Source organism: Chiloscyllium plagiosum, chromosome 24, assembly GCF_004010195.1.
Source record: "Chiloscyllium plagiosum isolate BGI_BamShark_2017 chromosome 24, ASM401019v2, whole genome shotgun sequence".
Taxonomy (NCBI): Eukaryota; Metazoa; Chordata; class Chondrichthyes; order Orectolobiformes; family Hemiscylliidae; genus Chiloscyllium; species Chiloscyllium plagiosum.
In genome coordinates this window covers 48,659,118-48,672,391 of record NC_057733.1, presented here as the reverse complement: position 1 = coordinate 48,672,391, position 13,274 = coordinate 48,659,118, and the positions used below count along the sequence as shown (strand labels likewise).

The 13,274-nt window shown below is 41.3% G+C and overlaps 1 protein-coding gene across 3 annotated transcripts in view; it reads right to left on the bottom strand.

The window, feature by feature from the left end:
• Positions 1-5,646: 5,646 nt before the first annotated feature.
• LOC122561934 overlaps positions 5,647-13,274 on the bottom strand; it is a 20,056-nt gene continuing 12,428 nt past the window's right edge. For 2 of the 3 annotated variants that reach the window (XM_043714250.1, XM_043714251.1), the window contains exons 4-5: positions 10,838-11,029; positions 5,647-6,023 (exon numbers count right to left, since the gene is read on the bottom strand). In XM_043714250.1, the coding sequence (XP_043570185.1) occupies positions 5,809-6,023; positions 10,838-11,029 (407 nt within the window). In that variant the 3' untranslated portion in view covers positions 5,647-5,808. The remainder of the gene's footprint in view (positions 6,024-10,837; positions 11,030-13,274) is intronic. The other variant, XM_043714252.1, reaches the window with a different exon arrangement.

The following is a 13,274-nucleotide window of genomic DNA, read 5'->3' as shown; positions in this document are numbered from 1 at the left end:
TAGGGATTGTAACTGCTGAAATGTTTTAAATCACTTCAATAGTGACGGAGGAAATGGGGGTCATAACCTTGAGCTTTTTATTCACCCAAAGGTTAGATGTGACTGTAGGGGTCATTAACTGCACATTTAAGGGAACATGATCCTAAATTCTTTCCTCAGATAATTGAGAATCTAACCAAATCCTCCTGTTGCTGGATAAGTGCCATAAAGCATCAAAAGATTTAAAGAGAAATAAAGCTTTTGGTTAATTGACACATTGGAAATAGCAGCATGAAAGTAAACAAGCTAGTGAGTTGCAGAAATTAAAATCTCTTGAAATAAAACTGTTGATGGTGAAATTAAAACGACTTGGCGTTCTTCATCTATCAGACATACTCAAGCATCTGATTCTCTTGTAATGAGATATTTAGTCATTGGTGTACCTACATTTGCAAGATAATTACAAAATTAATGCCCAGAGGTAAAATGTGAATTTAATTTACTCTGATTTTTTTTATAGAGACTCATGCAGTCTTTTTTTTCCAGAAGTGTGTATCTTTTTAGCTTAGGTTGCTCCATTTTTATTTTCATAGTCCAAAGACAAGGTGCTTTTATACAGTTTCTGTACAAAACAGTATCTTCCATTCTCATGTCAGAGATTTATCATTTCTACGGCTGAGTGCATTGATTTTGCTCATTGGTTTATCAGTTTTATCTAAATATTTGAATACACTTCGGCAATCTGCTTCTTTGGATATTTTCACTTCAGCCTGGAGTATTGTTACCTGATTCCCTTAGACACTATTGCTTTACAATACATTGCCCACTTACCCAAAGATATATAAAGAAAATTAGGATAAATTTGGAACTATGCAAATAACTTGTGTTCCTACAGATTTTCCAAGGTTTCTTGTGTTATTATAGGTGCAAAATATTAAGTTTCTAGATGGCTGGGAACAGTTACGTTTCTCAACTTATGTGGTTTTGAGACAGAAAAATATCAATGTTCTGCAAGTATTTGATGATCTGATCTCAGCCAATGCAGTAGTTAAACTGCACAGTTAAAGATTAGTTAGAATCCCTACAGTGTGGAAACAGGCCCTTTGGCCCAACACGTTCACACTGACCCTTCAAAAGAACATCCTACCCAAATCCATTTCCCATCACTATATACATTTATCCCTGAACATTATGGGCAATTTCACATAGCCAATTCTCCTAACCTGCACATCTTTGGATTGTGGGAGGAAACCAGAGCACCCAGAGGAAACCTATGCAGCTCCAGAGAATGTGCAAACTCCACACAGTCACTCGAGGCTGAACTTAGGCCCCTGGCGATGTGAGGCAGCGGTGCTGACCACTGAGCCAACGTGCTACCCAATTTGCTAGAATTCATGCTGATGATCACTGCAGGGTCTGTGCTGATCTCAGGTGCGTATGTGAAGCCTGTTGAATTCAGCAATACTGATACCTGTTGTCCAGTAATGTTCCCTTTTCTTTGCCACGGTACACTTACTACTATGTTACCTCTGGGCATTAATTTTGTAATTATCTTGCAAATGTAGGTACACCAATGACTAAATATCATGACGAGAATCAGATGCTTGAGTATGTCTGATAGCTGAAGAATGCCATGTCATTTTAATTTCAGCATCAACAATTTTATTTCAAGAGGTTTTAATTTCTGCAACTCACTAGCTCGTTTACTTTCATGCTGCTATTTCCAATGTGTCAATTAAGTGAAAGATTTATTTCTCTTTAAATCTTTGCTTTATGGGCAATGATATGCATATTAAGTTGAATGCATGTTATGGACAGTCTGCTTGCACTGTGCAGTACTTTTTGGATTGTTATGCAGAGAATAGAGGCCATGAGTATTGTATCAGCACTTCTGGAGCTGGACCTTACCTTTACTGTACCCTGTGCAATATAAAAATTTTCAGCACTTAATTTAGGAAGAGTGTCAAATACATGGTGAGAATGTTGAAGACATTTACTAAGATAGGATGTGATATCAAATTTATTATGAAGAGAGAATAGGAAAATATTAGATTTGCAAGGCATTCCAAATTACTGAGGAGTTTATGAGAAAGAAAAATTGACAACAAATTCGTCCACTGTTAAATGATTTAGTAACTTTCAGGTAATGAGTGTTGGGGAAAAGTTTGAAAAAAAATTTAAAATGTGACTGAAAGATAGCTCTTTGGGACATCAAAATATTTTTCTTACATGTGTAATTTGTACTGTTTCCCTATTATGGGTGTTAAGGATTTTGTCACTCTTTATTGGAGCAATCGAGTATCCACCCACTACCCACCCTTCTGCAACCTACATGCCGCCCATTTCTGATGCTTCCTTTCCTTGACCTTTCTGTCTCCATTTTGAGAAATAAATTGTGCGCTGCCATCCACTACAAAGCTACTGATTCCCATAGCTACCTTCACTACAGCTCTTCACACCCTCTTCTTCCTGTAAAGATTTCATCCCATTCTCCAATTTCCTTTGCCTATGTTGTATCTGTTGCCACCTTCCAACACAGTGCAGCTAACATGGCTCCCGTCTTCCTTAACCATGGTTTCCCACCCACTGCGGTTGACCAGGCCCTCAACCGCATCTGACCTATCACCCATGTTTCCATCCTTGCCCCCGCCCATCACTCTCAACAGTTGATCGGGTTCCCCTTGTCCTCACTTTTCATCCCTCCAACCTCTGCATTCAAGTGGAGGTTAGCACTGTTGCCTCGCAGCGCCGGAGACCCGGGTTCAATTCCCGGCTCAGGCGACTGACTGTGTGGAGTTTGCACATTCTCCCAGTGTCTGCGTGGGTTTCCTCCGGGTGCTCCGGTTTCCTCCCACAGTCCAAAAATGTGCAGGTCAGGTGAATTGGCCATGCTAAATTGCCCATAGTGTTAGGTAAGGGGTAAGTGTAGGGGTATGGGTGGGTTGTGCTTCGGCGGGTCGGTGTGGACTTGTTGGGCTGAAGGGCCTGTTTCCACACTGTAATGTAATCTAATCAAAAAAAATCTAATCTAATCAAAGGATCATTCTCCGCCATTTCAGACAACTCTAGCTGAACACCACCACCAAATACATCTTCCCCTCAATCCCCCATCTGTATTTTGCAGGGATCGCTCCCTCCAGGACACCCTTGTCCTTTCCACAACCACCACCCCACCCCCCCAAGGCACCTTCCCATGTAACTGCAGAAGGTGCAACACCTGCCCCTTCACCACCTCCCCGTTCACCATCCAAGGGCCTAAATAATCTTTCCAGGTGAAGCACCATTTCACCTGTACCTCTTCCAATCCTGTATATTGTATTCACTGCACCAAATGTGGTCTACTCAACATTGGAGAAAACAAACGCAGACTGGGTGACTGCTTTGCAGAACACCTCTGATCTGTGTGCAAGCAGGACCCTAACCTTCCCATAGCTGGTCATTTTAATTCCAGTGAATCACAACACAAACTGGAGGAACGATATCTCCTTTTCAGACTCAGCACTTTACAGCTTTCTGGACTTAATACTGAGTTCAACCCCTTCAAATTATGAACCATTTCTTCCCTTTTTTATAGCTTGCATTCCGTTATCATATCCTCTCTCCCTTCCCTCCATCCCACAGGGACTGTCTGTCTTTTCAAGTCTAGCAATTAGACACACCATTGTTCTGCCATTCTCGCATTCCGATCACTTGACCTGAACTATCGACATCTTTTCTCCACCAGCACCTTGCACCCACTACCTCCACACACCCCAAACCCCGCGCCCCCCAAAACAATAGCGTAAATGCTGTCCCTCCACACTTTACTTCAGCTCTGAAGTGTCATCCAGACTCAACATTAGCTTGCTGTCTCTCCATGACTGTTGTCTGACCTGTTGTGATCGCCAGCATTGGTTGTTTTCTGTACAGATTCTAGCATTTGCAATAATTTTTTCCTAAATATCTACCCAAACTGCTTTGTGACAACCTGCCCCAACCAACAGGGGCAATACACCTACAGCCATGTCCCTTCCAGCTGTGGTACTTTGGCCACTAAAGCAATATTTTAAACATAGAATGATGAACTGAGCGTGGGAAAAAGCCTTTGTGGTTGCTAATGTCTGTTTCCATCAGCTGCTCTCCAGGCCAATAATTTGTATATCGAACAATGACTGCTGAGATAAAGAACTCTATAGGTGTGGAATATTCCATCTCAGCACAGTAGCCGATGGACAAGTGGGGTTTGACCCGTTAACCCATCCATCTCTGTGGAACAGTCGCTCAAATGACTGAGCCTAGAACAGCAGAAGCTGTGACGGTGGCAAGCCCCAGTTGTAAACAGAAATATAGCGTTAGGAGATGACGGTGGGGAGTGAGCAGGAGTATGAAATATAGCACATGAAAGATTTCCTTGAATTGTATGAAAATATAGCTAAACAGCAAGCAAAAAAGACATTTAATGTGAGATAAATTAATATTTGCTATTAAAAATAACTCTTCCTTGAAAGCTTTTTATTGTATACTTAATTTTTTTAAAAGCACTCTGCTGCCTGGGTATTTGAATAATGGTTGCTCATCGGTCAGTCTGCATTCTTCTTGTGTCCAATGCATATGGAGAAAGTTTTCTCCACGATCTCCAGGGACTCTGGGGAAATAGTTACAATCTCGACCTAGTGGAGGACCCTGAAACATCAGCCTTTAGATAAACAATTCAATGTAAAAAGCAGCCGGCTGCACCCATTCCAGATGCTTTGATCTCCTGGAAACAGCCGTTTCCCAGAGGAAGAGGAATGATTGTTACTTTCTCACAGTCTCCACTTTTCATGTCTTCTTCCTTTCACTGGGAAGTGTTTTTATTTTCTTTAAGCACAGCTATCAGAAGGGCAGGGATATACTGGAATGCTGAGTGAAGTTAGACTTATACATTGCAATGTGAGCATTGAATGAGGCATGTTGTCTTCAACTGCACAAACTGGATTTGCTAAACTGATAGCAAACCAATCCAGGATGTGTCCTGAAAAGACTTAATGCAACTACTTTAAAATAGTGGTACTTGACTAGAGTACAGTTTGTTCAAGAGGTGTTCCCCTCTTGAAAGCATTGAACCTTTCTGGATATAATTTAATTGATGCCAACAATCCCTTCTCATGCTGCTGTATCCCACTTAGTCATTCAGTTGTGATGAGGTGGAGGGGGCCATCACATTGTTCTATTTCTGGCACATGGCACTGGATAGCAATGAGGAGAAAACCTAGTTGATACTGTCTCCCAGTTCTAGCCTGGGTTGCTAAGGCCAATTATAGCACCCCTACTGATGAGCTGAAGGGGTAGACTAAAATCTAAAACAACGTTGAGGGGTGATCTTAGAGGTTTATAAAATCATGAGGGCCATGGATCGGATGAATCGCTAAGGTATTTTCCCTAGGGTGGGGAGATCCCAAACAAGAGGACAGGTTTAAGGTGAGAGAGGAGATATTTTACAAAGGTCCTGAGGGGGTAACCTTTTCATGCAGGGGATGGTGCATGTATGGAATGAGCTGCCAGAGGAGGTGGTGGAGTCTGATGCATGTAGAATATTTAAAAGGCATCTGGATGAATATATGAATAGGAAGGGTTTGGAGTGGTATGGGCAAAATGCTGACAAATAGCACTAAGTCCGATTGGGATGTCTGGTTAGCACAGACAAGTTGGACCAAAGTGTCTGTTTCCACGCTGTATGATTCTTTGACTCTACTTATATTATAGAACATTTTGAGTACAATGAGCTACATTCATTAATAATAGCAAACAACAATGCTTACACTACTTGTCATATTGTTACAGATAATGTAAAGTACACACTGGCCCATTTCAATTCTGCTGAGATCTGAAAAATGCACTTCCACATTTCCCATCATGTGCTAACTGGACTCTCTGGTCCCTCTTTTTGTTATATCGTCTCACATAGCTGCTGCTCTTAACCAGTCCATCTCCTGGCTTTAGTCTCCCAGAAACACGTTCTTGGGCCCAAGTGGGTAGAATGTATCTCCTGTGATAAATCAGGCCCATCAGGATGTATTTACCACCTAAGAAGCAATATACAGAAAGATTGTTAGAAAAATGTTGTGATCTATTCCCATATTATTCTATTTATTTTAACCCCAGTTTTCCGATTGGTAGATCAACCACGATCTAACTGAATTGTGGAACAGGCTCAGGAGATAGCATAGCTCACTACTGTCCCTAGGTTCCCACTTTAATGTATTAATGTACTTGCACAAGTGTTCCCAGTTCATTTCTCAAGTTATCATTCTTCAAGAAAGTCCATTACTGGCAGGCCTGAAATAATGCCCATTTTCTTTAGTCAATCCATAGTCAATCCATAGTCAATGGGATTTTGAATGTGATGGATAAGAAATTGTTTTGGATAATTGAGAGCAAATGCACACTCCTTAATGTTGTACATTTTAAATTTTAGATGCTTTTGCTGCTGGAGAATTAAATGCTTTCCATTTTGAGTACCTCGTGGATGTTAAAGATTACCAGGTGTGCTGGATCACACCTTTAAACAGAATAAAGCCAATCTCCTATGCAATTTCTGAGCATCCGCAGTTTGTAGAATTTCCACCATTCGTTGCTGAGTTCATGATTTGAAATAAAAGTTGTTCTAATTTTGTGACGATTTGTAAAGTTCTTTAGTTTATTTCCAAAATATATTGAAATATGTTGAAGATTAATTTCTGAACTTTACGGTGGATACCTGAAGGCTTACTAAGGTTACCCCAGATAGTGGTAGTTGAATCAAAAATAACTTCAAAAAGAACACAAATTAGAGGTTTCCATGTTGATTAGTAAGGTTAACTCCAAGCTGGGCATTACTAGAGAAACAGACGTTGGTGATCTAACTAATATTTCAGATATTTGGTAAATTGCTGTTTTGCTGGATACATGACCTAAAACATGATTTGGTGAGTAGTGATTAACTGCAAATTTATGAATGTGTTAGCATGGTATAATTGATCTTTGTCCTTCTATGTAAATTTTTAAACTGGTAATTTACATAAATTAATTACAGATAGATTACTGTCCAGGGGATAGGGAAGTATTGGAAAAGGTTATCTCTGGTTTGTTGCCCGTGCCACATGCTAGCGAGGCGAAGAATAAGGAGAGTGAGGAGTTGAACACATGGCTACACAGATGATGCAGGAGAGAGGGTTTTGGATTCCTGGATAATTGGGGCTCTTTCTGGTATTGGTGGGAACTCTACAAACAGGATGGTCTTCACCTGAACCAGAGAGATACCAATATCCTAGGAGGGGAGGAGAAATTTTCTAATGCTATTTGGAGGGTTTAAACTAATTCAGCAGGGAGTGGGAACCTAAGTCGTAGTTCCAGTGTACAGGAGGTTGAGAGTAGTGAGGTCAGAAATAAGATTTAAAGGTCGCAAGAGGGCACTGACAAGCAGGAAGGTGGTTTGAATGTGTCAATGCTAGGAACATTGGGAATATGGTGGGTGAAGTTGCAGCATGAGTTGGTACCTGGGATTTTGATGTTGTAGCCATTTCAGAGACATGGATAGAGCAGGGACAGGAATGGTTATTGCAGGTTCAGGGATTTAGATGTTTCAGTAAGAACAGAGAAGATGGGGAGGTGTGGCATTGTTAATCAAGGACAGTATTACTGTGGCAGAAAGGATGTTTGCGGACTGGTCTACTGAGGTAGTATGGTTTGAGGTTAGAAATGGGAAAGGAGAGGTCACCCCCTTGGGGGTTTTCTATAGGTCTCCGAATAGTTCCAGAATAGAGGAAAGGATAGCAAAGATGATTCTCGATAGGAATGAGAGTGACAGGGTAATTGTTATGGGGGAACTTTAATTTTCCAAATATTGACTGGGAATGCTATTGTTCGAGTACTTTAGATGGGTAAGTTTTTGTCCAATGTGTGCAGGAGGATTTCCTGACACAGTATGTAGACAGGCCAACAATGGGCGAGGCCACATTGGATTTGGTACTGGGTAATGAACCAGGCCAGGTGTTAGATTTGGAGGTAAGTGAGTGCTTTGGTGACACTGACCACAATTAGATTATGTTTACTTTACTGATGGAAAGGGATAGGTATATACAGCAGGGCAAGCATTATAGCTGGGGGAAAGGCAATTCCAGTGCGATTAAGCAAGATTTAGGATGCATAAGGTGGGGAAGGAAACTGCAGGGGATGGGCACAATTGAAATGTGGAGCTTATTCAAGGAACAGCTACTGCATGTCCTTGATAAGTTTGTACCTGTCAGGCAGGGAAGAAGTTGTCGAGCGAGAGAGTCGTGGTTTACTAAAGAAGTTGAAGCTCTTGTCAAGTAGAAAAAAAAAGGCTTATGTTAGGATGTGACATGTTGGTTCAGTTATGGCACTTGAGAGTTACAAATTAGCCAGGAAAGACCTAAAGAGAGAGCTAAGAAAAGCCAGGAGGGGACATGAGAAGTTGTTGGCAGGTAGGATCAAGGAAAACCTTAAGACTTTCTATAGGTATATCAGGAATAAAAGAATGACTAGAGTAAGATTAGAGCCAATCAAGGATAGTAGTGGGAAATTGTGCATGGTGTCAGAGGAGATAGGGGAAGTGCTAAATGAATATTTTTCATCAGTATTCACACTGGAAAAAGACACTGTTGTCGAGGAGAACACTGAGATACAGGCAACTAGACTTGATGGTATTGACCTTCACAAGGAGGAGGTGTTAGCAATTCTGTAAAGTGTGAAAATAGATAAGTCCTCTTGGCCAGATGGGATTTATCCTAGGATTCTCTGGGGTGCCAGGGATAGATTGCAGAGCCTTTGGCTTTGATCTTTATGTCGTCATTTTCTACAGGAATAGTGCCGGAAGACTAGAGGATAGCAAATATTGTTCCCTTGTTCAAAAGGGGGGTAGAGACAACCCTGGTAATTGTAGACCAGTGAGCCTTACTTCAGTTGTGGGTGAAGTGTTAGAAAAGGTTATAAGAGATAGGATTTATAATCATTTAGAAAGGAATAATTTGGTTAGGGATAGTCAGCACGGTTTTGTGAAGGGTAGGTCGTGCTTCACAGACCTTATTGAGTTCTTTGAGAAGGTGACCAAACAGGTGGATGAGGGTAGAGCAGTTGATGTGGTAGGCTATTGTACAAAATACAGAGGTATGGGATTGAGACAGATTTAGCAGTTTGGATCAGAAATTGGCTAGTTGAAAGAGACAGAGGGTGGTGGTTTATGAGAAATGTTCATCCTGGAGTTCTAATTTGGAGATGCTGGTGTTGGAATGGGGTGGACAAAGTTAAAAATCACACACAACACCAGGTTATAGTCCCAACAGGTTTAATTGGAAGCACACAAGCTTTCAGAGCGGCGCTTCCAATTAAACCTGTTGAACTCTCACCTGGTGTTGTGTGATTTTTAATCCTGGAGTTCAGTTATTAGTGGTGTACCACAATGATCTGTTTTGGGGCCACTGCTGTTTGTCATTTTTATAAATGATATGGATGAGGGCATAGAAGGATGGGTTAGTAAATTTGCAGATGACACTAAGGTCAGTGGAGCTGTGGATAGTGCCGAAGGATGTTGCAGGTTACAGAGGGACATAGATAAGCTGCAGAGCTGGGCTGAGAGGTGGCAAATGGAGTTTAATGCAGAAACGTGTGAGCTGATTCACTTTGGAAGGGGCAACAGGATTAAAGAGTACTGGGCTAATGGTAAGATTCTTGGTAATGTAGATGAACTGAGAGATCTTGGTGTCCATGGACATAGATCCCTGAAAGTTGCCATCCAGGTTGCTAGAGTTGTTAAGAAGGCATACGGTGAGTTAGATTTTATTAGTAGAGGGATTAGGTTTTGGAGCCATGAGGTCATGTTGCAGCCGTACAAAACACTGGCGCAGCCGCACTTGGAGTATTGCGGACAGCCCTGGTCACCACATTATAAGAAGGATGTGGAAGCTTTGGAAAGGATTCAGAGGAGATTTACTAGGATGTTGCCTGCTATGGAGGGAAGGTGTTACGAGGAAAGGCTGAGGGACTTGAGACTGTTTCCATTAGAGAGAAAGTTGAGAGGTGACTTAATTGAGACATATAAGATAATCAGAGGGTTAGATAGGGTGGTCAGTGAGACCCTTTTTCCTTGAATGGTGATGCCTAGCACAAGGGGACATAACTTTAAATTGAGGGGTGATAGATATAGGACAGATATCAGATAGTAGTAGGGGTGTGGAACGGCCTGCCTGCAATAGTAGTAGACTTGCCAACTTTATGGGCATTTAAGTGGTCATTGGACAGACATACGGATGAAAGTGGAATAGTGTAGGTTAGCTGGGCTTCGGATTGGTTTCACAGGTCAGCGCAACATCAAGGACTGAAGGGCCTGTACTGCAATGTTATGTTCTATGTTCCTCTCCTCCAACAACATATTCCAATTCCAGCTGCAGAAGTGTACCAGTCTTGCATTTTTCCAATATCAAATTAGGGATATGTATTGGACTGTGGACTTACTGGGAAATAAACTTACTGATAAAATTCACTTAATGTTGCATTTTCATTGCTAGCATGAAATTATTCTAGTCCTACTGGACCATAGGGCTGCTCTCTCAATAGAGGGAGATGACTGATAGTGGTTTGACCTGAGGGTCACTACCCCTTAGGTAAGTTTGAAAAGGGGAGTCCTTCATGATAATCACAGTTATCCATGAATTGAATCCATAAGTGCTCATGCCACTATATATTGCAAACTAGACATTCAGCCAATGAAGCTAACTAACCCCAACAAGATGGTGTTTAACCTAGTGAATGAACTTACTGATCTAACTGCATCAACTAAATTTCCACAAGTTCCCAACCCCTATAACCATTTGTGCAGTATGATCAGGAATATTGGACTCACCAAACTTCAAGTCCGGACACAATCTTCTACAGTTGAAAGTGTCAACAACAAGAATATGCACTTTGAAGAAGAATCCATCAGGCGTGACATATAATCGACTCATGCGATAGAATCCACTGCTGTCTACCAATAATGTCACCAGACGTAGCCCTTTACCAAGGGTCACTATATCATGGACTATACCACTGATTGCTGTTGAAAGATTGAATACTGTCACTGCATTAAAGAATTGAGCTGAAGTACCCAGCCATGGCATTTCAGTTCTCATGTTCAGTTTATAAAGAATAATAGCAGTTTTAAGAAAATATTAAAACGTTAGCAGCAATATTTAAAACTGGCTTAAAATAGGAAGGAATTCCAATTGAACAAGGTATCAGTCAGCATCTGAAAAATGAAAGCTCGTGTTTTGGGTGTCTACAAAACAGTAAGCTATTATTCTGTTTCTACTGACTAACCTACATGTATATTTTCATGATTTGGAAGAGGTGGTGTTGGATTGGGGTGTTGCTTCTTCATCAGGTGGTTGTGGAGCAGGATCATAACACACAGAATTTACAGCAAAAGCTGACAGTGTCATTTGGCTGAAATCTAAGTTTGTTTAATATATTTCAGCTACATGACACATTTGCTATAAATTCTGTGTCTTATGATCCTGCTCCACAAAACCTGATGCAAAAGCAGTGCTTTGAAAGCTAGTGCTTCCAAATAAACCTGTTGGACTATGACCTTGTGTGACTTTTAACTATATATTTTCAGCATTTGCTATTGTTATTAGATATGAATCTGTATGTAAGGTTCACAAAATGTTGTAAAATAATACATGAAATTAAGAGCGTTTATGATTATGGTACACACTACAAGCTTTATCTTAAGCTGAGCATCTTCACCATACACAGAATCATGAATAGCTATGTTGCAGGATGGAGACACAAATTCTCCAAGAGAGTGCCACGTCTTTTTGTTGTCAGGGTGAGAGGGTGCAGACTGAAGTAAAGTATGGGAAATGAGACGACCTGACAGTTGCATAGCATTTCATTGCAGCTGCACATTTTAGATAATAAATTTTCATTGCACAAATAAATCTTTGTGTTTTCCCTGAGCTTCTAAAAATCTAAGCTACATTATTGGGAAAAAAGACCCTCTTGGGAGTTATCTACAGGCCCCCAAACAGTAGTCTGGAAGTCGGATGTAGGTTAAATCAGGAGGTGAAATTGGCCTGTCGCAAAGATGTTACTACAGTTGTTATGAGGGATTTCAACATGCAGGTAGACTGGGAGAATCAGGATGGTATTGGACCTCAAGAAAGAGACTTTGGGGAGTGCCTCAGAGATGGATTCTTAGAATAGCTGATGCTGGAGCCGACCAGGGAGAAGGCAATTCTGGATCTGGTATTGTGCAACGAACCAGAATTGGTCAGGGACCTCGAAGTGAAGGAGCCATTGGGAAGTAGTGACCATAATACAATAAGCTTCAATCTGCAATTTGAGAGGGAGAGGGTACAATCGGATGTGACAATTTTTCAGTTGAATAAAGGGAACTATGGAGCTATGAGGGAGGAGCTGGCCAAAGTTCAATGGAGAAAGTGAGGTCTGTAGATGCTGGAGATCAAAGTTGAAACTTTATTGCTGGAACAGCACAGCAGGTCAGGCAGCATCCAGGGAACAGGAGATTCGACGTTTCGGGCACAGGCCCTTCCTCAGGAATGGTTCCTGATTCCTGAAGAAGGGCCTGTGCCCGAAACATCGAATCTCCTGTTCCCTGGATGCTGCCTGACCTGCTGTGCTGTTCCAGCAATAAAGTTTCAACAAAGTTCAATGGTGCAATACCTTAGCAGGGATGACAGTGGAGGAACAATGGCAGATATTTCTGTGTATAATGCAGATGTTGCAGGATCAGTTCATTCCAAAAAGGAAGAAATATGCTAGGAGGAGGCATGGGTGGCCGTGGCTGACGAGGGAAGTTAAGAAACATATAAAGTTAAAAGAGAAAAAGTAGAACATAGCAAAGATAAGTGGGAAAACGGAGGACTGAGAAGCTTTTCAAGAACAACAGAGGATTACTAAGAAGGAAATACGCAGAGAAAAAATGAGGTACGAAGGTAAACTGGCCAATAATATAAAGGAGGATAGTAAAAGTTTTTTTAGGTATGTGAAAGGCAAAAAAATGGTTAAGACTAAAATTGGGCCCTTGAAGACAGAAACACGGAAATATATTACGGGGAACAAAGAAATGGCAGAAGAATTGAATTGGTACTTCAGATCGGTGTTCACTGGGGAAGACACGAGCAATCTCCCTGAGGTAACAGTGGCTGAAGGACCAGAACTTAAGGGAATTTATATTTGCCAGGAATTAGTGTTGGAGAGACTGTTAGGTCTGAAAATTGATAAGTCCCCGGGGCCTGATGGTCTACATCCCAGGATACTGAAGGAGGTGGCTC